The following is a 25726-nucleotide window of genomic DNA, read 5'->3' as shown; positions in this document are numbered from 1 at the left end:
CTTCAAGGTTTTCATAAGTTGAAATTCCAGAGAAACAAAGGAGGAAAACCAAACAGTTCACTTCACTTAATCATTTAACAAATATGTGCTGAATTTCCACCCTATCCTAGGCACTGAAAATAGTGCAATGACCCAGAAAAAGTTGGGAACAGCTCTTCAGTAAAAGGTTTATAGTCTAACTGGGGAGACAGAGAGACAGTTTCAATTTAATACAGTAATGGTATGTGTAACTTGCTCAGGATACGGGAAGGAGGAACAATTTATGTGGAAATCTGGGAAGGTTTGACAGAACATAACCCTATAATCTAGAACATTCTGCTTCCCTGGAGGTCCTCCTAAAACACATTAGGCATGCAAGTTATCTAATATCACAAAAGTGAGGACCAGCACTTTGACACTAAACAGAACCAACCTCATTCCCAATCCTGATTCCTGGCACCATCAAGTATCTCGGGGGTCAATAATCTGTGGCACTAACTACTCACTGACAGTGCCAACTGGGCATCCTAAGCATTCACCCGCACAAACCTTACTATGTTATAAAGCCCTGTGTTAGACACCACGGGGATTAAAAAGTCAAATCTTTATTCTCAAGGAGCTCCTATCTAGAAATTCAGAAGAGATAAAATCACAGTCATAATCATAATGGAAATTAATATCTTAGTGCTTATTATGGCCTAGGCATATATTAAATGCTTTACATGAATTATTTCACTTACTCCCCACAACCCTAAAAAGCAGGTACTATTACTGTCCCTATTTTACAGATGAGGAAATTCAGTTTAAGCAGTATTTTGCCCAAGGCAGTCTGACTTCAGAGCCCAGGTTCTTGACCCTTCTCTTACTGACAAAGGAGTGACAGAATACATGGGAAAAGCTGAGCACTCTTAGCATGGTGAGTTCTTTGCTAGGTGCTGCATGTATGTCCTCACTTAGTCATCTGCAATTAATCAGGAAATACACAATGATATGTTAAGAGAGCTGCTTGAGCCCTGGTAATACCCATATAAGCCCTTAGTAAACACCTTATAAATTAAGGCTCTCCAAATACTGTGGAAATTGTGTAAGCTTAAAGAAAAAAGAAGGCCAGGCACAGTGGTTCATAGGCCAGGCACAGTGGCTCATGTCTGTAATGGCAGCACTTTGGGAGGCCAAAGTGGGTGGATCACCTGAGGTCAGGAGTTCCAGACCAGCCTGGCCAACATGGGGAAACCCCATCTCTACTAAAAATACAAAAAATTCGCTGGGAGTGGTGGCAGGCACCTGTAATCCCAGCTACTCGGGAGGCTGAGGCAGGAGAATCACTTGAACCCGAGAGGTGGAGGTTGCGGTGAGCCAAGATCATGCCATTGCATCCAGCCTGGGTGACAAGAGCGAAATTCCATCTCAAAAAAAAAAAAAAAAAAAAAGTCTGGGGTGGAGGGGGGCATTTTAGATGAAGTGCTGAAATAAATTTACAACACAAATGAAGAATATTAAGTAAAGCAATCATTTTCCCTTTAGGAAATCCTGTCTGCAATTTAGAAATAGTACCTGTCTGCTCAGGCTCACTCTTATCTTCATCTTCAATATCAAACTCTGATTCCCTTTCTTCGTATTCTACATTTTCATCCAATTCTTTGAAGTCTGGTGCAAATGCACTCCAGTTTTCCTATACAACAAGATATACTACTTAACCATATGTGAAAGCAATAATCTGTAATCTACACATTAATGATAAAATGAAAGATGTGAGCATGAAAGGAATTCACAATTCTTAGATTAAATTTGGCAGACAAGAAAAAAATGGGTATCTGTAAGTTTTTACTAGCTTAGGTATTTTCTATCTTAAACATTAAGATAAGCTAAGTTATTAACTGTAGCTCTTTTGAATCACTGCCTTCTTTGGTCATTTTAGGAATTTAGAGGTAAAATGTTAAATTTTCTTGTAAGTACACTGATTACAAACATAATTTAAAGGTGTTCAAAGTAAAATTAAGATGTAAAACAGAAACTGAGCTGAAAGTAAGAAAAGCAAAAGAAAAATGTTATCTCAAATAAATAATAGAAAAATGCAACAGAAAGTTCACTAGAGTTTCTCCCTGAAAAGAGCCAGAAAACCAACTTGGGACCAAGACCTTCCCACCAAAATAAAGTGCAACTAGATGCACTGAACCTATGTAATTTAGGTTGCGAGAATCATATGGAAAAGAAAATAAAAATGTAATTTTTAGCTTCCTATGTATAAGGTTCTTTGATAAAAAGAAGGGGTATCTAGTTTCGAAGCAAGTAAAATAGAATACTTACTACTTGATTCTGTGCCCAGATAGATACCACTCCACTGGAAATGGATGCTATGATGGGTCGAACAGGATGCCACTAAATTTTAGTGAAGGAAAGAAAAACAGGTTGTTAAGAACAGATTTTAGATTTTTTGGATTATGTGACTAACAAAAGCAATGTCCTAATGTACTCACAGCTACATCCAAGAGGAGTTCTCCTCTCGTCCCATGGAGAATCTTCACCAGGTTGCCAATGCTCTTCTCCCAGATGTACAGGGCATGCTGCCGGGCAGAACCTGCCACGATGTATTCCCCATCCCCAGAGAAACAACATTTCTTCCATGGGGTCCTAAAGGACAAGGAAAGTACCAAGGAGAGCTGGAACTCAAGCCCAGGTCATGAATGATCACATATTCTTCTAGGTTGTGATACATACCTATTCACCAAATCCTGCAATTTCTGCATAGGTTCAGGCTCTCCATCTCTTCCACATGTTAAGATTTCTCTGCCATCATAAACTCTGATTATTCGATCTGCCGTGTTAATTAAAAAGCAACTACGGGAAGGATAAAAATATCAACACCAGAGGTCAGAAATCTGTTCCTTAGTACTACAAAACGACTAATAAACTAGGGAAGAATTGAGGAAAAATCAAAGTAATAGACTAGAATATTTATATATCTACTTGTCATCTCCCAAACCAAAATACAATTTTAAGTGGGAATATGTTTTATACTTCCTGTGTATCCCTGAACCCAAAATATACAAACTGTCAGTATTAACTAAGTTCCAAGACCTCTCTACTGAAACCAGCTTCCTAAATTCCCAAGTTTACAGTGAAATGGATATAAATACTTCATTTCTCTGGCCTGTTTTACACATAATATATATTTTTTAAATGAGGTAATAAACTAAATATGTCATTTTAAAATGTCATTTTTACTGTAATGACATTGAAAATCTTAGAAATCTGTATAAAATATTAGTTATTTCATCACTTTCTTGCAGACTTCACTGACTATAACCTTTTCTTAATTCAAGAGAATTTTGAACATTAATATCCTCTAAGTCAGCTGTCCCCAACATTTTTGGCACCAGGGACTGGTTTTGTGGAAGACAATTTTTCCACGGCCCAGGCTGGTGGGAGGATTATGGTTTCAGGATGAAACTGTTCCACCTCAGATCATCAGGCATTAGATTCTCATAAGGAGTGTACAACCTAGATCCCTCACATGTGCAGTTCAAAATAGGGTCCGTGCTCCTATGAGAATCTAATGCTGCTGCTGATCTGACAGGAGGCAGAGCTCAGGTGGTAATGCTCACCTCCAGCTGTGTGGCAGGGTTCCTAACAGGCCAATACTGGTCTGTGGCCTGGGGGTTGGGGACCCCTGCTCCAAGTCATGTATGGGTGTTCCTAAACAAAATAGGAGGACTATTACCTCTTACTGACAACCTATTTCCTATTTCTGTTGATATATTCTACGACTTCTAACTAGGTAACCAAACTTACCAGAATAACATCCAAAATTAAAAGGGTAAATAGGCAGTATTCAGTTACAATGTGAATTTGATGACATCAGTCCTGATGATAATAAGTTAATATATACCCAGTGCTTACTATATGCCAGGCATTTTGGTTTTAAGCACTGACCACTTACTTATTTTTCTGTAAAGTAACCGCCTGATAACCTCCAGATAAGGAAGATGTAACTATGGCAGGAAATGTTATGAACTCAAAAATCAGATATTGTAAGTTTCTAAAAACCTTAAGTACATTTTTAAAAAATGCTTAAATATAATATACATGAAAACTGCAAATCTCCATGTATTTTTGCATTCTATTCACTCTTAAAACTGTCCCTTAAAAGGTAAGATCTCACTCACCTCCCCTTCCGGGCAAACTCAATTGACTTAATGGCTGTCGTATTGCTTGTTCCAGTTGTCACTCTGAAGGAAGCAACAAGATCCTGAGAATCTGTTTTTAGGACCAAAATCTAAAGTTTAAAGGAGGGGGGAAAAAAGTAAGTGTTCCGATAACTAACAATAATTGATTTGGCTTGTTTCTAATACTGCGTAAAGACTGGGTAAAAATGCAAATGTCTCTATTCCCATATATTTGACCTGATTAACTGGTATTGCTGTTTTGCTTCCTTAAGTAAGACAAGGTCTTAATCTAGTCTTTTTTTTTTTTTTTTTTTTTTGAAACGGAGTTTCGCTCTTGTTGCCCAGGCTGGAGTGCAATGGTGCAATCTCGGCTCACTGCAACCTCTGCCTCCTGGGTTCAAGCAATTCTCCTGCCTCAGCCTCCTGAGTAGCTGGGATTACATGCATGCGCCACGACGCCTGGCTAATTTTGTATTTTTAGTAGAGACAGGGTTTCTTCATGTTGGTCAGGCTGGTCTCAAACTCCCAACCTCAGGTGATCCGCCCACCTCGGCCTCCCAAAGTGCTGGGATTACAGGCATTCACCACCACGCCTGGCCAATCTATTCTTAAAATATGATGTTTAGCATTATTCACAATAACCAAAATATAGAAGCAACCCAAGTATCCGCAGATAAGCCATATAAACAAAAGTGGAATAAACATAAAATGGAGTATTATTGAGCCTTGAGAAGAAGGAGAAAGATTCTGACACATGCTACACACATGGGTGAAGCTTGAGGACATGAAACTAAGTGAAATAAGCCAGTCACAAAAGGGCAAATACTATATGATTCCCCTTATATGAGGTACCTGGAGTAGTCAAATTCATAAAGAGAGAAGGTCAAAGGGTGTTTCTAGGGGCTGGCGGAGAGCAGGGAATGGGAAATGATGATTCAATAGGTACAGAATTCCAGTTTTACAAGAAGAAAAGATTTCTAAAGATGGATGGTGATCATTGCACAATAGAGTGAATGTACATTAATGACCACTGAACTGTACAGTTAAATATGGCTGAAATGGTAAAATTTATGCTGTGTGTATTTTATCACAATTTCTTAAAAATCACCTTTCTAGGCCAGGCGCGGTGGTTCACACCTATAATCCCAGCACTTTAGGAGGCTGAAGCAAGTGGATCACCTGAGGTTGGGAGTTCAAGACCAGCCTGATCAACATGGAGAGACCCCCGTCTCTACTAAAAATACAAAATTAGCCAGGTGTGGTGATGAATGCCTGTAATCCCAGCTACTCGGGAGGCTGAGGCAGGAGAATCGCTGGAACCCGGGAGGCAGAGGTTGCGGTGAACTGAGATGGTGCCATTGCACTCCAGCCTGGGCAACAACAAGAGCGAAACTCCATCTCAAAAAAAAAAAAAAAAAAAATTGCCTTTCTAAGGCCGGGTGCAGTGGCTCACACCTATAATCACGGCACTTTAGGAGGCTGAGGTGGGCGGATCACTTGAGGTCAGGAGTAATTCCAGCTACTCAAGAGGCTGAGGCAGGAGATTCGCTTGAACCCAGGAGATGGAGGTTGCAGTGAGCCGAGATCATGCACTGCACTCTAGCCTAGGCAACAGAGTGAGACTCCATCTCAAAAAAAAAAAAAAAAAAGGAAAAATTGCCCTTCTAAAATAGCCATGAAATTATACTAACCCATGTGCCACAGTCAAAAAATAAAAATAAAAATAAATCAAGATGCCCAGTGGAACTATCCTAAGCATGAAAAGAATCTTTAAAAGGTCACCTAACCTGACTTCTTATTCCACAGAAGAAACACCTTCTACAATGTATTCCAGAGAAAAGGGCCTACACATTCCAAAAGGCAAAGTCAGAAGTTTGAAGGAAAAAGAAGAATAAGTCTCAGTACTGTAAGTTAAGCTGGCCTGAATTATACAATCTTTTATAAAACCAGATATTGAGAAATTTTGATCAGCAGTGTTCCAGCTGATAACATGACATTGAAATTTTATAATTTCATAATGGCCCTTCATTACTAGCAACCAGTAAAGGTCCTCCCGTGCTTTTCTAGGTCAAATAATCTCTATCACTCTAAATCCAAAGAACAAAAATTATTATTAAGAGATGGAAGAAAATTAGACTACATTTGTTGCAGAAAGGAGCTGTGCTTAGTCCAAGAATAAAAACAATTTTCAAAAGAAACAAAACAAGTAAACATTAAATGAGCCAGTGTACAAGATGCCTGATTTGCCGGCTTTTAGGCTTACCTTGCCTTTTGCGTTTCCCGTATAAATATATTCCCCTCGCCTATCAAAAGATGCCACAACGTTCAAATCGGAGTCATCGTCCACCGGCAGAACAACATGTTTGGAATCTGAAAGGGTCAACATGACAGGAGCAGATTTCATGGGACACACGAGAACCTTGTTCCTGTTTAAAAATACGAACAGTACATTGGCTGTTGCTTTGGTATCAGCAAGCTGATTCCCTGTCCTTTTCCCTGATCCCTGTCCATACCCTCATCAATTCTCCCGCCCAAGCAAATTTGAAACAGTGAAAAAGCATAAAATCCACAGGTCTAATAACAGGGAAAATTCTGAGTAAAATTAGTCTTGACAAAATAAAACATGATCATTAAAAAAAAGTAAGAGGCCAGGCGCAGTGGCTCACGCCTGTAATCCCAGCACTTTGGGGAGGCTGAGGCGGGCAGATCACTTGAGGTCAGGAGTTCGAGACCAGCCTGGCCAACATGGTGAAACCCCATCTCTACTAAAAATACAAAAACTTAGCCGGATGTGGTGCCTGCACCTGTAATCCCAGCTACTTGGGAGGCCGAGGCAAGAGAATCGCTTGAAAACAGGAGGAGGAGGGTGCAGTAAGCTGAGACTGCGCCATTGCACTCCAGCTGGAGCGTCGCAGCGAGACTCCATCTCAAAAAAATTAAAATTTAAATTTAAAAAAACGCATTCAGGGCCAGGCGCAGTGGCTCATGCCTGTAATTCCAGCACTTTGGGAGGCTGAGGTGGACAGATCACGAGGTCAGGAGTTCGAGACCAACCTGGCCAACATGGGGATACTCTGTCTCTGCTAAAAATACAAAAATTAGCCAGGCATGGTGGCACGCGCCTGCAGTCCCAGCTACTCGAGAGGCTGAGGCAGGAGAATCTTGAACCCAGGAGGCAGAGGTTGTGTGAGCCAAGATGGCGCCACTGCACTCCAGCCTGGGTGACAGAGCAGGACTCTGTCTCAAAAAAAAGAAAGAAAGAAAGAAAGGAAGAAAGAAATGTATTCAGTAGAGCCAACCTAGACGGAAAGATTATTTTATGTAGAAGGTTTGAAGAGATGTGTATTTGCCTTCTAAAACCATAAACTAAAATTATCATGAGCCCAGAGCTAATCCATATAGAATTAGACCCCACCCCAGGAGAGAAATAGCTTAAACATACTGATCTCGTGGATGATATTGGACTTTTAAGATGGGTGAAGGGAATCGAAACCTCTGGTCACAGTCGCCTGAAAGAACATCCCACTGTGACACTATGTTATCAGTGGAAGCACTCACAAGTTTATGACCATCTCGGCTCCAGCTGAGGAAAAAAAAGGGGTAATTTAGCACATATTCTAAGTATATCATACCACTCTCATGAATAAACTGTGTAAGTCACACACATTGCTGCAACTGCACAGGTCAACAATGTTTTTGGTTTTGTTCCACGTATACTCAAATCCATAAGCTTTTCCAACTAGGCAATTAATAAGAAGGTTTTCATGACATTTTACTACCTAGTAATGGAAGCTCATAATATTTCAAGATAAAACTATAAAGTGACTCAGTGAAATAAGAGATTAAAACATCTTAGAAGAGTCTAAAAAATCAGCTGCGCTTTAAGGGTTGATATATTTGAACTTTCTGAAGTCATCTCAGAAGTAGCACCATCATGGTATAAACAAAACAAAAAAATGATAAGTATCTGTTATTTAAAATAATTTAAAAAGAACTGAGAAAGAATTAATTCCTCCTGATAAGTACAGATAAACACACTGGACATCATATATAAAACAGACAAAAAAGGTTCTGAAAGGTAGACAAAGGACAGGCAAGCCAGAGACTGCAGAATCTTAAGGATGACACAGTAGTGAAATCCCTGAATTTTCTTTCTGCCTCATGTTCCCCGTTCTGGGTGAAGGAGAAGCCAACAACCTGGTAATGCCAGTGGGCACGCATAAAAAGCCCCAAGAAGAGCTAAGGGACCAGAAAAGGACAGCCCAGCAAGACAGAAAACTTTAAGACAATAACCAACCTACGCCAGCCAAACATCACAGAAAAGAAATGCAAATCCCCCTCTTAGCCAGGTTGAAGCAGATAGCCTAGACTTCACCTTTATTCAGCTATAACAAGGCACCCTCCCCACCTCACTGGGGTGGTGTCAGAGAAGGATCAGTAGGGAATCAGATTTGCATTACCACCAGCAGTAATGAGGTCGCACCACCATGGTGTCAGGGAAGGACACATAGAGAGAAGGAACAAGGAATTCCTATCCTTCCCAGACAGGATGTTATCAGCAGAGACCTAGTGGAGAGCCTAAACTTCCAATCCCACCCAGCAGTAATGAGGCCAAGTAAGAAGAAACCTGGACTTTCACCCACCTGTGGCAATAACAAGATGGTACACTCCATTTCCCTGTGCAGTATCAGAGGAGGCCTGCTAAACTAAAAGATTTAAATAAGATCTATAGGACGGGCGCAATGGCTCACACCTGTAATCCCAGCACTTTGGGAGGCCAAGGCAGGCAAATCACTTGAGGCCCAGAGTTTGAGACCAGCCTGGCCGACATGGTGAAACCCCGTTGTCTACTAAAAATACAAAAAATTAGCCGGGCATGGTGGTGTGCACCTGTAGTCCCAGCTACTCGGGAGGCTTGAGGCAGGAGAATCGCTTGAACCTGGGAGGCAGAAGTTGCAGTGAGCCAAGATGGCGCCACTGGGCTCCAGCCTAGGCGACAGAGTGAGACTCTGTCTCAAGAAAAAGTAAAAAATAAATAAGATCTACAGTCTCATAATACCCAAAATGCCCAGGTTTCAACTGAAAATCACTTGTCAACTCAAGAACAAAGAAAATCTCAACTCGAATAAGAAAAGACAATCAATAGACACTAATACAGAAATGACATAAATGTTAGAATTATCTGACAAGGATTATAATGCAGCCATCATAAAAATGCTTCAACAATTATGAACATGCCTGAAACAGATGGGGAAAAAAGCCCAGAAAATCTTAGCAAAGAAATAGAAGATACAGAGAAGAACCAAATGGGAATTTTAGAACTGAAAAATATAGTAACAGAAATAAACTCAATAGATGAATTCAGCAGCCAATGGAGGAAAAAAAGGGAAAGAATTAGCAAACTGGAAGATGGAATAAAAATTACCATAGACATATATATGTGTGTCTGTGTGTATATATGTGTGTATATGTATGTGTGTGTATATATATATATACACACACACACACACATATGTATCTATACACACAGAGCCTCAGAGACCTGTAGAACTATAACAAAAGATGTAATATTCATGTCATCAGAATCCTGGAAGGAGAGAATACAGACTGGGATGTTAAGGTTATTTGAAGAAATAATGGCTGAAAATTTCCTAAATCTGGCAAGAGATACAAAACCTACAGATTCAAGAACATCAACTAGGATGAGCCCAAAGAAATCCACTCCGAGAAATACAAACTTCTGAAAACTAAAGACAATGAAAAAATCTTGAAAGCTGCAAGAGAAAAATGATGCCTTATCTATAGGGGAACAACAATATGAATGAAAAGGGATTTCTCATCAGAAACCATGAAGGCCAGAAGGAAGTGGCACATTTTTCAAGCACTGAAAGAAAAGAACTGTCATTCCAGGAATAAACGGGTAAACTGAGACACTTGTTGCTAGCAGACATACTCTAAAGAATGGCTACATAATGTTCGGAAAAGATTAAAGGAAGGGTTTAGAACATCAGGAAGGAAGAATGAACAATGAAAAGAGTATAAATATATAGGTAGACAAAATTACTTTTTCTCAGCCAGGTGCGGTGGCTCACGCCTATAATCCCAGTACTTTGGGAGGCCAAGGCAGGTGGATCACCTGAGGTTGGCAGTTGGAGACCAGCCTGGCCAACATGCTGAAAACCCGTCTCTACTAAAAATACAAAAATTAGCCAGGCATGGTAGCACATGCCTATAATCCCAGCTACTTGGGAGCCTGAGGCTAAAGAATCGCTTGAAACCAGGAGGCAGAGGTTGCAGTGAGCCGAGATCGCACTATTGCACTCCAGCCTGGGTAACAAGAGCAAAAATCTGTCTCAAAAAAAAAAAAAAAAAAAAAAAGGCAGGCGCTGTGGCTCACGCCTGTAATCCCAGCACTTTAGGAGGTCAAGGCGGGCGGATCATGAGGTCAAGAGATCGAGACCATCCTGGTCAACATGGTGAAACCCGGTCTCTACTAAAAATACAAAAATTAGCTGGGTGTGGTAGTGCACGCCTGTAGTCCCAGCTACTCGGGAGGCTGAGGCTGGAGAATCACTTGAACCTGGGAGGCGGAGGTTGCAGTGAGCAGAGATCGCAGCATTGCACTCCAGCCTGGGTGACAGAGCATGAATCCATCTCAAAAAAAAAAAAAAATTACTTTTTCTCTTCTTGAGTTTTGATGTTTGAAACACACATTTTAACACTGTCTTACGTGGGTGTCAATGTATGTAGAGCAAATATTTAAGACAATTATATTACACACAAGAAAGGACAAGGGGACAACAGGAAGGTAAGGTTTCTACACTTCACTTGAACTGGTAAAATGTTCACCAATACAACTTATCACCAGTAGACTGTGGTAAGTTATAAATGTATGATGTAAAACCTAGTAACCACTAAAGCTACACAAGGGTATACACTCAAAAACACTACAGATAAAGCAAAATGGAATTCTAAAAACTTGTCCAAGTAGCCCACAGGAAGGCAGGAAACAAAAACAAAAAACAAATGGAACAAGTAAAAAAGTAACCCAAAACCGATACTTTACCCAGGTTTTGAAATCAAGAGGAGGTGCTATTGAGAAACTCAGCAGGCAATATAATCTCCATGGTTAAGAACATGGCTCAAAAGTCAGACTTCTACTCAAGCCTAGACATTACTACCTCCTAGCTGTGTGATCTTAGCAAGTTACTTAAGCTTTATGGGCTTCAATTTCCGCATCTATAACACAGGAATAAAAACGGTATCGACCTGCAGAAGGCTGTTGAGAGAATTTAATACATACAGAATTCTTGGCTTGGCACATAATAAGTACTCAATGCCTGATACATAATAAGTGCTCAATGCCTGGTACATAATAAGTGCTCAAAAAATTATTTATATCAGAGACAAAATAAATATACTGCCAGACTCAGGACTCTAGGAACAGAGGAAGGCAGGGGTAAGCTAAGGTTATAAATATAGAGGGATTAAGTTAAAGCCTGCACACAAAAGGACTGTGTGTGTCTCTTCTACCGGGTCTAGAATACCTGTAGTCAGGCAATCAGTGAGTCCTTCTAGAGAATGTCAACTCTAAAGAGGCCTAAAGGTGTTAAAATGCAAAGGTGCACAATAAAAAAGCCAATAGCTGGATGATGATGATGATAGGAGGATAAAAGGGTGGATGATGGGAGGGTAAAGGCTAAGTTAAAATTCAAATACACTGTAACAGGAAACCCAATTTCTGAAATTAACAAACCAAGAAAAAGCAATACACATTATATCAGAAATATGAAGCTAAACAGCAGAAGAAATAGCCCCCAAAAATAGAAGTCTACTGGGAATGGCACAAGACTGAGAGTGAGGAGAAAAAAGGAACAGGTTTCATTGCTATTCTTGTAGGCCTGTTAGCACAATTTGACTATAGAACAAAATGTTAGCTATGATTCCATTTTCCCTCTAAACTCTTCTGTACTAGGGGGTGGGTGGGGTAAAAAAAAGAAAAAAAACCTACTGCTACTGCACTATAATTTTTGTTTTCTTTCACAGCAAGCTTGTATTTCTGTCATAATGGAGGGAAATCTAACTAAAAATTAAGTTATAAACAAAAGTAAAAACTAAAAAAAAATTTATTCTTCAATTCCAAATTCCATAAGCTCAAGAATTAGGAATTATCATACTTTTTCACAGCTTCTTTCCCAAAAACAGATGGGTCTTTACTGATTCCAATGTGCTAAAGTCTACCTATGGCCCCCATCCAGTGCTTGAATTTCTTCTGCAGCATCCTAACAAGGGGGGTGGCAAGCTCAGGCAGGAACAGCTCTCAGATAGCTCTCTCCTGGGCAGTCAATCCCACCCACAGCACCTCTGCTTGGGAGCTCCTCTCTACTTGGAGTTAACTTTTGTTTCCCTATAGCTAACTTCTGTTCACTACCTACTAGTTCTGTTTTGTTTTTTGGGTTTTTTTTTTTCCGAGACAGGGTCTCGCTCTGTCGCCCAGGCAGATCCCGGCTCACCGCAACCTCCATATGCCGGGTTCAAGCGATTCTCCTGCCTCAGCCTCCCGAGTAGCTGGGATTACAGGCGCATGTCACCACACCTGGCTAATTTATGTATTTTTAGTAGAGACGGAGTTTCACCATGTTGTCCAGGCTGGTCTCGAACTCCTGATCTCAAGTGATTGGTGAGCCTCGGCCTCTGAAAGTGCTGGGATTACAGGCATGAGCCACCGTGCCCAGGCAGTACCTACCAGTTCTGCTTCTACATCCTGGGCCATTTTTTCTCTCTTTCATACATCAACTTTACTAATAGTTGAAGTCAGCTATCATGCCTACCTAAAACTTCTCTTGGTAAAATTTGTTCCCTAATATGCTTAAATAAGGAACAGTTAAATCTATGATGCATGTATACTGTGCAATACTCTATAGACACAACTATATAAAATAACGAGACACAGAGAAATATCCACTATATGCTAAGTGGAAAAGCAAGCTACAGAACAAAATATATTTATTTTTGTTTAAAAACATATTATGTGGATATATGTATTCATTATTTCCCACATAAAAAGATATAGATATCTTATAGATAGAATATATTCCACACTCTTCAACAGTGGTTACCCTAAGAAGTAGACAAAGGGCTTTCATTTTTTACTTTGCATATTTATATATCTTTTAATTTTTAAAAATATTTTTAAATGGCCAGGCACGGTGGCTCACGACTGTAATCTTGGCATTTTGGGAGGCCAAGGCAGGCAGATCACCTGAGGTCGGGAGGTCAAGACTGGCCTGGCCAACATGGTGAAACCCCACCTCTACTAAAAATACAAAACTTAGCTGGGCGTGGTGGCCTGCTTCTGTAATCCCAGCTACTCAGGAGGCTGAGGCAGGAGAATCACTTGAATCTGGGAGGCGGAGGTTGCAGTGAGCCGAGATGGTGCCACTGCACTCCAGCCTGGGTGACAGAGCAAGACTCTGTCTCGAAAAAATTTAAAAAAAACAAAAAACTTTTAAATAATCGAGTATAGGTTTTGTGATTTTAAAATATTAAAAATGTTGGAGGGAGGGGTTGAAAAATCTCTTACTTTATATCCTTTGACTGACTAATAACACTTCTGGAAGTCTACTGTAATGAGAACTCATAGACCATATGCCCTTTGGGCATCTCAGATGCTTGTTGGGACATTTCCCATTCATCCGACAAGTATCTGAATGGCTACTGTATATCAGGTACAACGCTAGAAGCTGACAACATAGCAGTGAAATGGCACACAAGGTTTGTATTCAAACAGCACTTAAGATCTTACAGGGAAGATACTCTAACACAAATATTTGCAATAAACTAACATGAAAATAATAGGAGACATGCAACCATAATCTCAAACTCACCACTTCCCCCTCAAATCTTCCATTAATGAGTATCTTCAACCAAGCCAGAAACCTAAGAATTATCTTAACTTCTCCATTTCACTCACACCCCAGTCAAATTAATGACTAAGTCCTCTCATTTCTACCATTTCTCACATCTGTCTAACTTGGCTCCTTTCTTACTGCAACACTCATTATCTCCAGCCTAGACCACAGCAGTTCTCCTATGTTCACTTACTGTTGCCCCTTCAATCTCTTTTCTACTTGTTGCTTTGAAGATCTTTCTAAAATAAAAGCTCATCATGTGACTTTCCTGCCAAAATCTTTTAATGACTTCAGAGTACATATGAGCTACGAATCAAATTCATGAGTATGGCAGACGAGGTTCTCCATGAGGACCTTGGTTTACCTTGGCTCTTGTCATATCATATGTCCCATACCACAATCCAGCTATCCTGATACCTGTAGTTCCCCATTGTACCATACTTGTTTCAAGCTGATATGCCTTGGCCTGTGCAGTGCCCTCTGCTTGGAATATATCTGGCAACATCTACTTATCTTACAAATTTAAAGTTATAAATTATCTGGCTGGGCATGGAGGCTCACACCTGCAATCCTAACAGTTTGGGAGGCCGAGGCAAGCAGATTACCTGAGGTCAGTAGTTCAAGACCAGCCTGGCCAACATGGCGAAATGCTGTCTCTACTAAAAATACAAAAATCAGCCGGTCATGGTGGTGTGCACCTGTAATTCCAGCTACTCAGGAGGTTGAGGCAGGAGAATTGCCTGAACCCAGGAGGTGGAGGTTGCAGTGAGCCGAGATCGCACCACTGCATTCCAGCCTGGGCAACAGAGCAAGACTCTGTCTCAAAAAAATTAAAATAAAATACAGTTATAAATTATCTCATCTATGACGGCTTTCTGACCATTATTCCCCTTCACTACAATTGATAACTTCCTTCTTTGTGCTTTCATCTCCACTAAATCTTAAATATAGTTCTTGTATAGGACATATAAAGCTTTAGTATATGTACCTGTATGCAAATCCACCTCCCACTAATCATCTAGAATTTCTCATTTGTTTTTGTGTCCCCAGAGCCTAACATAGCACCTGGTACATAACTTATGGTCAACACCTGCTGAATAAATGAATGAATGAATATATAAGAAAAACTATGGCACAAAGACATTCACTAAACACCATGTAATCGAGGAAAAAAAACAGCAAATGGTTAAGTAAATTATGGTTTATCAGACAATATACAGTCATTTAAAAAGTTGTTAAAGGCTACTCAAGCAGAAAAATGTCGAGACAGTATTAGGAGGGAAAAGCAAAATACAGAATATAGCACAATTACAAACTATGCTTTAAAAAATCATATCTAGAAACTGGGTAGACATGGTGGCTCACACCTGTAATCCCAGCACTTTGGGAGGCTGAGGCAGGAGGATCAATTGAAGCCAGGAGTTCAAGACAAGCCTGAGCAACACAGCAAGACCCTGTCTCTATAAAAAAATTTTTAAAATTAGCCAGGCATGGTGGCGCACATCTGTAGACCTAGCTACGCGGGAGGATCACTTGAGCCTGGGATTTCAAGGTTGCAGTGAACTGTGATCATGCCTGTGACTAGCCACTGCACTCCAGCCTGGGCCACAGAGCAAGACCCTGTCTCAGCAACAACAACAACAATCTATACATACAAAGTAGTAGTATCTGGTTAGGAGGACTACAGAAAATACTAGTTATTTCTATTTTGTTTTATTTTCCATGATTTTCTAGAATAAGTATATATTAGTATATACTAAAAACACACATATTTTTAATAGGTAAGAGTTCTTTTTTTTTTTTAAGAGACAAGGTTTATTGTCACCCAGGCACTGGAGTTCAGTGGCACAATCATGGCTCATTACAGCCTAGAACTCCTGTGTTCAAGTGATTCTCCCACTTCAGCTTCCTAAGTAGCCAGGACTACAGATGTGCACCATACACCCAGCTAATTTTTTTACTTTTTGTAGAGATGAGGTCTCACTATGTTGGTCTCCTGGGCTCAAGGAATCTTCTCATCTCAGCCTCCCAAAGCGCTGGGATTATAGGCATGAGCCAACGCATCTCGCCAGGCGTTCTAAAATTATATTGTGATGATGGTTGCACAACTCTGAATATATAAAAACTTGTGAATTGTACACTCGAAATTTTATATTATGTGAAACACATACACACACACATAAATATGTGTATTTTTTTTTTTTTTTTGAAACAGAGTCTCGCTCTGTTGCCCAGGCTAGAGTGCAGTGGCACAATCTCAGCTCACTGCAACCTCTGCCTTCCAGGTTCAAGCGATTCTCCTGCCTCAGCCTCCCAAGTAGCTGGGATTACAGGCACCCGCCATCATGCCTGGCTAATTTTTGTATTTTTAGTAGAGACGGGGTTTCACCATGTTGGCCAGGCCAGTCTCAAACTCCCGACCTCAAGTGACCTACCCGCCTCAGCCTCCCAAAGTGCTGGGATTACAGGCGTGAACCACCGCGCCTGGCCCTATTTGAATCTTTATTGCAAGAATACAACAAAAAAGAAACAGAAAGGCGGTGGAAGGAACCTAAGAGATCATCCAGGCCAGTGCTTCCTGGATTATTGGATATGAAAGAAAAGTTTTGGCCCAGGCCACCAGTACTTTACTGGCCAAACTTTACTGTGATTCAGGCCTCCTCCCAATCCAGTGCTTTATAATACCATTTAGACAAAAGGAGACAGACTTAACCTTGATCTGATTAGGTCCTTTTGTTGGCCCCAAGTTCATTTAAAAAAAATGCTGCCCCAAAATAAAATTTTCTGAAGCAAATAGTTTCAGAGAGCAAGAGTGAAATCAATGGGAATTTATGTTACAGCAGATTTCAACTGTTTTTACATTTTCTATAAAGCCTTAATAACTATATTTCATTGAAGGAATAGTCATACTTGTGATCACTAAAATTACTGGAATTCAGTAACCTGGACAAAACTGGACTCGATGACTTCCAAGCTTCTGTCCTAACCGAGACTTTTTATTCTAAATGAAAAGTCAATATCACAATTATACTACAATTACAATCTGAAAATATTTCATTTCAGTATTGAGATATTCTCAGCGCCTGATACAGATCCATAATACAATGAATTTCTCCCAAGAAAGGTGCTTCAAGGACAGCATGGACTCAGGATCTACATAAACCACGATAAACTATTACTAATGGCTGAATATTTAAAAATCTAAGTATTAAAATATCTACAATGAGATTTGCAAATATATAGTCATCATTCATTCTCCTCATATTTAAATATTAATTTAAAAATGTCTTACCATAAAGAACACACTGGATGGATGTGTGCACTAATTATTTTAGCAATGCCTCTTGTCAAGAAATCCCAGATGACAATTCGGCCATCATTACAGCCAACTGCAAGCAGTGTGCCCCACCTGTTAAAGGTGCAAGTCAAAGCCATGCTGATACAATCCAAAGTTCCATCAGCTTCCTAAAAATTGAAACAAATACAAGAATAGAGACAACAATAGCCAGGTATCCAAATTATTTCCTAAAGGTTCTTTATCACTTGTGATACTTTTATTGAATATAAATTACACTGTATACCAAATAATCTCTCTGTGTCTTCTTATATCTATTAAAATAGCCAAAATGAAGAAACATTTATTAAAGCTAACCATGGATTCTGGAAACAGATGTGATCAATCCCTTACATCACTACTATAACTTTGTATAAACTTTCTGGAGGGCAAATGGGCAAAATATAACAGAAGTATTTAAAAAGTCATATCTATTGATGCAGTCATTGTAATTCTGTGAATTTGTTCCAAGAATTTAAAACAAAAAGAATTTAAACAAAAAGAATTTAAAAGAGTTTTTTTTAATAATTAAAAAAGAAAAACCCTGGAATAGCCTACAATGCATAACATTAGAGAAGTCAAATTATTTCATATCAATACCAAGCTATTTAAAATAACCACAATGTCTATCCTCAAACATTCAAGTGTTATAAAATAGTTTTACAATTAAAAAAGTAAAGCACATCTATAGCATACATTTTGCTTTACTACATAAAAACATTGATCAAAACGAGAAAAGCACAAACCTATGATGGTGGTGTTTGTGAAAAATCCTTCAATGAAAGTTTTTCTTTTATTTAAAGGAAAATGAACTGTAAGATTACAACATCATGGTAAGATTTCTAGCCCACATTGCCTATTTCCTCCCTGATCAAAATTGTACACTAGCTCCTTATTATAGCATAAGATATATTATCACACTTAATGCTTCTCTGTCAAAACACAAGGATCAAAAAGTATTTTCTGTTCTAACATAAACACCCAGAAGTTACTATGTTCCTAAAATCACCACAATACTATACTCTTACCTCTGGATAGTTCTGCCCAAAGGACTCTGCAACAAAGCAAAGAAAGAGTTGATGGCACATGTACCACATAGCAAGGATCATACAACTCACGAACAGTGTATAGCAGTGGCTGACAAAACGAAAAGGGGGATATGATGCCCTTTCAGGCATTCCATGAGGCCATACGGATTTTCAAGATCCTGCTAAGATGACTTGTTTACTCTCATTATCTCGGAAATATACAGATGCGTTTTCCTGAGACTATATGACCTGGGATATTGAAACAGAGTGAAGGCAGAAGCAGATGTGAGAAGTCCCCCAACTTCTATTCAGGCAAACATTGAAGAGATTTGTAAAAATGTCACAACAGTGGCATTTTCCTCACTAAATACTTTGTTTTTGAAAACAAAATAACTACTCACATAAACATGTAATGGATTTATTATGGTTATTTCTATATAATATGCTTTAAAAATATTATCTCAGTTTTAACTTCTAAATTGGTAAACACTGGTAGGTAGATATCACCTACATAAACAAAAACTCTCTGGGGACCCTCTACTTCTTAAAAGTATAATAGGATCCTGATACTAAAAAGTTTGAGAACTGTTGACATATCCAAGTTAGCAACAGTCTTTCTCCATCACACCTTTTGGGCATTTCACAATTTATTTCCAAATTTACTAAGGTAAGAGCAAGGAGCCGGGCTCGGTGGCTCACGCCTGTAATCCCAGAACTTTGGGAGGCCAAGTTGCGGCAGATCACAAGGGAGTTCAAGACCGGCCTAGCCAAAATGGTGAAACCCCGTCTCTACCAAAAATACAAAAATTAGCCAGGTGTGGTGGTGTGCACCTGTAATCCCAGCTACTCAGGAGGCTGAGGCAGGAGAATCACTTGAACCTGGGAGACGGAGGTTGCAGTGAGCTGAGATCGTGCCACTGCACTCCAACCTGGGCGACAGAACAAGACTCCGTCTCAAAACAAAAAGAAAAAGAGCAAGGAAAGGCAAGAGTCAATTCATATCAGTCAAATTATCATAATTACTCTTTGAAACCTTGAAACCTTTTAACAAAAGCAGTGATCACACCCCTTCCTGACTAATAACAGCATTTAGGTTGCAACAGCAAATAGCAGTTGATTAAACATGAAATTCTCTTTATTTCTTTGTTTTAGTTTTTTTGGGTTTTTTTTTGTTTTTCGACCGGCCTGGTTTTTTTTTGTTTGTTTGTTTGTTTGAGACGGAGTCTCGGTCTGTCTCCCAGGCTGGAGGGCAGTGGTGCAATCTTGGCTCACTGCAACATCTGCTTCCCAAGTTCAAGCGCTTATCCTGCCCCAGCCTCCTGAGCAGCAGCTGGGATTACAGGCATGTGGCACCATGCCCGGCTAATTTTGTATTTTTAGTAGAGACAGGGTTTTACCATGTTGGCCAGGCTGGTCTCAAACTTCTGACCTCAAGGGATCCACCTGCCTCAGCTTCCCAAAAGTGCTGAGATTACAGGCATGAGCCACCACGCCCAGCCTAGTCCTTACAAATTTATGTGTAAAGAGCCCGTGTGGTGGCTCATGCCTGTAATCCCAGCACTTTGGGAGGCCAAGGCGGGTGGATCACCTGAGGTCGGGAGTTCAAAACCACTCTGACCAACATGGAGAAACCCTGTCTCTACTAAAAATACAAAATTAGCCAGGCGTGGTGGCGCATGCCTGTAATCCCAGCTACTTCAGAGGCTGAGGCAGAGGAATCTCTTGAACCTGGGAGGCAGAGGTTGCAGTGAGCCGAGATCACACCATTGCACTCCAGCCTGGGCAACAAGAGGGAAACTCTGTCTCAAAAAAAGAATAATAAAAATAAAAATAAAAATAAACAAATTTATGTGTAAGTGTGTTTATATGAGCAAAGAAAAAGGTATAAAAGGATAACCCCACTGAAAATTTGGGACGGGGAGGCTTTTTTTCTGTATCTGTACATATATATATATCCATATATATATTTATTTGTTTTGAGACAGAGTTCGCTCTTGTCTCCCAAGCTGGAGTGCAATGGTGTTGGCTCCCTCCAACCTCTGCCTCACAGGTTTAAGTGATTCTCCTGCCTCAGCCTCCCGAGTAGCTGGGATTACAGGCATGCGCGGCCATGTCCGGCTAATTTTTGTATTTTTAGTAGAGACGGGGTTTCACCATGTTGACCAGGCTGGTCTTGAACTCCTGACCTCAGGTGATCCACCCACTCTGGCCTCCCAAAGTGCTGGGATTACAGGCGTGAGTCACCACACCCCACCTCAACTGCTTGTAAGTGCTTTTAGCTGGATTCCCATAGCTCATTTATTGTGGTTCCATATTATACACAGCTACTTGTTTGTCTCTCCTCTTAGCTCTATTTACGAGGGCAAAAGTGGTATCTTATTTCAATGTTTTTCAAACAGTAAGACGCAATCCACCATAAATGGATACATTAATTTAGTGAATTGGAACAAATGTTTCAATAGATTAGAAAATATCGGCCAGGTGCAGCGGCTCACGCCTGTAATCCCAGCACTTTGGGAGGCCGAGGTGGGCAGATCACTAGGTCAGGAGTTTGAGACCAGCTGAGCCAACATGGTGAAACCCTGTCTCTACTAAAAATAAAAAAAAAATTAGTTGGGCATGGTGGCACACGCCTGTAATCCCAGCTACTTGGGAGGCTGAAGCAGGAGAATCGCTTAAACCCAGGAGGCGGAGGTTGCAATGAGCCAAGATCGCCAAGATCGTGCCACTGCACTCCAGCCTGGGCGACAGAAGCAAGACTCCCTCTAAAGAAAAAAAAAAAAAAAAGAAGAGAAACTATCAGAGAACACTGAACATAACAAGGATTAAATATAATTCTGAGAAACTTAGTTACACGTGTAGGTATATATAGTGAACTGTGATAGAATATATATTTCTTACTGTGATTTGTGGTAAAAATAAGTTTGACAAATGATCTTATTTAATTATATCTCCAGTGCACACTGGTGAATACACAGCAGGGACTCAAAAAGTGGTTGCAGAAGTAAAACTAGTGTCTACCTATGAGCCACTTGTCTAACCACATTAAAAATACCTTGTCATTCATTTCCTTCATCTGGCCAGATGTCCTTCAGTAGGCTTCCACAATCACATTACTTCTGTTCCTTTCCTTTTATCTGTAACCATTAACTTTCTCACTTTAAAATGCAGAGTCATTTTCAGAGATTGTTATCTTTCGGACCCAGGCTTCTTTAACTTGTCTAACCTTCCAGTGCTAAATATTCCTTCCTGGCTGGGCACAGTGGCTCACACCTGTAATCCCAGCACTTTCAGAGGCCAAGGTGGGCAGATCACTTGAGGTCAGGAGTTCGTGACCAGGTTGGCCAACATGGTGAAACCCAGTCTCTACTAAAAATACAAAAAATATAGCCAGGTGTGGTGTTGGGTGCCTGTAATCCCAGCTACTCAGGAGGGCTGAAGTAGGAGAATCGGTTGAACTTGGGAAGCGCAAGTTGCTGTCAGCCGAGATTGTGCCACTGCACTCCAGCCTGGGCAACAGAGCAAGACTCCGTCTCAAAAGATAAATAAAAATAAATATTCCTTCCTAAGTTTTATCCTAATGAATCTTCTGTATCATTCAAGAAAAGCCTTTTGCAAGATCCTGCTACTCTTTCAAAGTACTAGCGTTATCACCTTTCTTCCATCCTTAAGTTTTTAAAAGTAAGCGTCAACCTTTTGCCCTTGTCTCCCACACCATTCTAAAATCATTGTAATCTGGTTTCTGTTCCAGCTGCTGAGGAGTCCCAAGCTGCCAAAGGACTAAACAGAGCAACCCATTCTCAGCCCTCAGACTCAACTGCTCTGATTGGCTTCTATGAAGACACCACACCAATCTGTACTCTCGTCTTCCTCTACATAGATTAATATATGGAAGGCACTTGAAAATCTGCCTAGCTCAGAGAAAGTACTTTATAACCGTTAGCTAACTTATTATCTCCACTTATTCCTCCTCTTAACCTCTAACTACAGATTGTGTGCTTGGCAATTTTCTTTTCTCCCCCTCCCACTTTTTCCCTAGATCATGTCCTCTAGTCACAAGGTTTCAATGAGCCCATCTGTAAGAATACAAATCTCTCCCATAAATCCAAACCTGTCTCCTGACCCCTAGACCACATTCAACATCTCCAAAGCTGTCTTTTTCCAATGTCCTTACACTTTATCAATAGCATCATTATTTGCTCTCATCATTTTTCACGTCACTCTCTTACTCATCAGCACTATATGCAATCTATTCTCAAATTTGTCATCCCTACCTCCTCAATGTCTTTTCTATTTCCTAGCTCAGGCCTTCCTCATCACTCATATAATCTACCCCTCCAAACTGGTTTTACACTCCTCCAAAACTCAACTCCACATCGCTGTCAGACAAACCTTACAAACTCATAGCTCTGATTGAGTTACTAAGTCAAAATCCTTCAATGGATCTACCCTACCTTCCCTAAAAAGCCCAAACTTTTGAGCTAGGCATTCGAGAACCAACACAAAATAGATGGCACCGATCCCATCCCCTGGCATTCTCTTTATCCACAACCTGGCCAAGCAGGAAAATTCTTTAGGTCTTCTCTCACTGATGCCTACTGAACATCCCTCCCATATTTTCATACTTCAGCCTGTTGATATTTTACCAACCTTAAAAATCCACTTAAGGCCAGACACTTTGGGAGGCTGAGGTGAGTGGATTGCTTGGGGCCAGGAGTTTGAGACCAGCCTGGCCAACACAGTGAAACCCCATCTCTGCTAAACATACAAAAATTAGCCAGGCATGGCAGTGCGCACCTGTAGTACCAGATACTCAGGAGGCTGAGGCACGAGAATCACTTGAACCCAGGAGACAGAGGTTGCAGTGAGCCAAGACTGTGCCACTGCACTCCAGCCTAGGCGACGGCGCGAGGCTGTCTTAAAAAAAAAAAAAAAAAAAGTCCACTTAAAACTCCAACTCCTCCACAGGTTTTGGGGGTTTGTTTTTCCTGGTTGACTTCTTCCTTTACCCCAAAGACATTCACTCTCTGTTCCAAACATTCTTAGCAACTGGTAATGACTCTTTCAGGCCTGCCTACATTCTGCAATATCCTACAGCTATTTTACATAATCACCTTAAACTCCCTGCTTAATGAAAAGCTCTTTAAGGGCAAAGACCATTTTTTATGTATCTTTGTAGCCCTTTTGACAATTAACATATCTTCTGACTTTTTTTTTAAAGAGAAACCTAACCATTAGGAACAGCAAGTAGTGCAGAAGTCCTTGAAAACCTCAGCTACCCCTAGAATACCATGCTAAATGTCACCTAATGGAAGTCCAGGAGAAAGGACCTACAGTTTTTAAATAATCTGGATAGGAGGTAAGGAGGCGATGACTCAAAGTGAGGGTGACAAAAGACAACTCCCTCCGTATTTCACACCTCAGTGTTTTACACACCGTCCCTAGCAAAGGACCTTAAACAGAAAGTTAGGATAATTGGATTCCAGTGCCAACTATGCCATTTACTTGCTTAGTGCCTAGCCATTACCCTCTGAGCCTTTATTCATCTGTTCAATGAGAAGCTTCTACCAGAAGATCTCCAAGTCCCCTCCTTAGACTTCTCTTTTCTACAAAAAGATTAACCTGTTCAGGCACCCAATTCCCTGACAAGTCTTCAAAGCTTCATCCCAAGCCTCACTTCTTCAAATTCCATCTCCAACAACTCTGGTCCTGGCTGCTCTGGGCTACTTCAACACCTGCGATCCTCATAATCAAAGCTAAGTCACAAACTGTCTGTCCCCATCGCTCCATAATTGATATGAAAGTGGCCTCGGGAGGGGCAATGCAACCTACTCGGGCAGAAGGTGGGCTTCCTCCTCCCGCTGCTGCTCCACATCAGGTGTGCCCAGCGATCCATAGCCGAACAGTGTCCCTAAGATTGCAGCCTGACTCCCCTCCCGCCTGGGTTCCCTCCTTTCCAGTACCCAACGCTTCTCTAAAACGCAGCCATAGCCCTTCTCACCCAGCAACTCGAGGTTCATCCCTGCGGACTGTGGCCGCCCGGTCTCAGCTCCGGCAACAACGCCTTCTCCCCGGCCGGCTTCAGCAACTTGCGTCTAAGCGGTGGACGCCGCGAAGAGACTGGCGCAAGCTCCGGAGACTTTCGGACTTAGAAGGCCCCGCGGCTTCCGCTTTCTTCCCCCGCCTTCCTTGTTCGTTTCAGGTGGGCTGCCCAAATATATGCCTGACCAAAATCAAGCATACACTCCCTCGGAAACAATTAATTATGATCTTTGCTGAGGTACAACAATGTTATCGTCACTAGGGACTTTAAATAGCGCGACAATTTAAGGTTATTTGCTCCGGGAACATGTAGGTGAGGTAGAAATTCCAGGCATACAGTTAACCTACTAGTTCTTGCCCTGTTGTGTGTTCAGCGGCGTTGTCCGGGCGGGCTACCTCAGACTCCGCAGAAAAGGTTCCGGACAAGTCCTGCTAATGCAGGAAAGCAGGGAAGGTCGTCCCCTAGTGCTCGGGTGTGTAGCGCCGCTGACCTCACCAAGGCGCGTACTTACCCTGTATGTAGGCGGCGTTGCAGGGTGTTTCGGTCTCGTGAAAATTATTTCTCATTTGTAAAGATATGCTATTGATCCTACAGAAAGGTACGACAACATATGTTAGGCCTGTTTATGTTAAGATAATGAAAACCTTATTATCTAAGGTTTTACCCTTTACCAAACAGTGTTGACCGGGACGCTGTGAAAAAGAATTGGAATGAGGGGTGGACTGAGTTTCCCGGAGCTCAGTCATACAGAACTCCAATGAAATACCCAAAGCAATTAGAGAAGTCCAGTTACTGGTATCTAGCGAAAGAGCAAATTTTATATGAACAAATTCCTACTATAAATGCTGTGGCTCATCAGAAAAAGGAAAGAACGTCAAAGGCTCGCTGCAGAAAATAGTACTCGGGCTAGGTCTCCGACAATGGAAAAATACACATACACAAGGTTATTAATCGCAGTATTGTCTGCAATTGCAAACTTTTGGAAACAATAATGAAACTTTTGAACTAGGGAGCCCAGCATTTTCATTTTGCCCTGGGCCCTGCAAATTATGTAGCTAGTCCAGTCTGCCTCTACTTGACAAATTTGCAGAAAAAGAAGCCTCATTCACACAGTGCACCCTGTCCCTGGGCCCCAGTTGATTGCTCTTTCAGTAAGCCCCTGACCTAAGCTCAACCCAATTAAATTCCTTTCCCAAGAATTTGGAATGGGAATTAAGTGGCCCCCACAGTCTGACACATCGATTGAAGAGAGTAAGTGTGAATTA

At 40.9% G+C, this 25726-nt stretch overlaps 1 protein-coding gene across 15 annotated transcripts in view; it reads right to left on the bottom strand.

Moving 5' to 3' along the window:
• RBBP5 (RB binding protein 5, histone lysine methyltransferase complex subunit) overlaps window positions 1–24979 on the bottom strand; it is a 50885-nt gene extending 25906 nt beyond the window's left edge. For 5 of the 15 annotated variants that reach the window (XM_063810244.1, XM_054674003.2, XM_016937108.3 and 2 more), the window contains exons 1-10: window positions 24420–24954; window positions 18419–18444; window positions 17349–17521; window positions 7588–7728; window positions 6409–6571; window positions 4146–4255; window positions 2698–2817; window positions 2457–2610; window positions 2287–2358; window positions 1534–1651 (exon numbers count right to left, since the gene is read on the bottom strand). In XM_063810244.1, the coding sequence (XP_063666314.1) occupies window positions 1534–1651; window positions 2287–2358; window positions 2457–2610; window positions 2698–2817; window positions 4146–4255; window positions 6409–6571; window positions 7588–7728; window positions 17349–17521; window positions 18419–18444; window positions 24420–24438 (1096 nt within the window). In that variant the 5' untranslated portion in view covers window positions 24439–24954. Of the gene's footprint in view, window positions 1–1533; window positions 1652–2286; window positions 2359–2456; window positions 2611–2697; window positions 2818–4145; window positions 4256–6408; window positions 6572–7587; window positions 7729–17348; window positions 17522–18418; window positions 18668–21473; window positions 23059–24419 lie in introns of those variants that run through there. The other 10 variants (XM_063810222.1, XM_063810214.1, XM_063810249.1 and 7 more) reach the window with 7 other exon arrangements.
• Between the last annotated feature and the right edge of the window lie 747 nt (window positions 24980–25726).

Source organism: Pan troglodytes, chromosome 1 (genome assembly GCF_028858775.2).
Source record: "Pan troglodytes isolate AG18354 chromosome 1, NHGRI_mPanTro3-v2.0_pri, whole genome shotgun sequence".
Classification (NCBI taxonomy): Eukaryota; Metazoa; Chordata; class Mammalia; order Primates; family Hominidae; genus Pan; species Pan troglodytes.
Note: the sequence above shows the minus strand (reverse complement) of the source record. Positions and strands in the feature narration are given on the sequence as shown.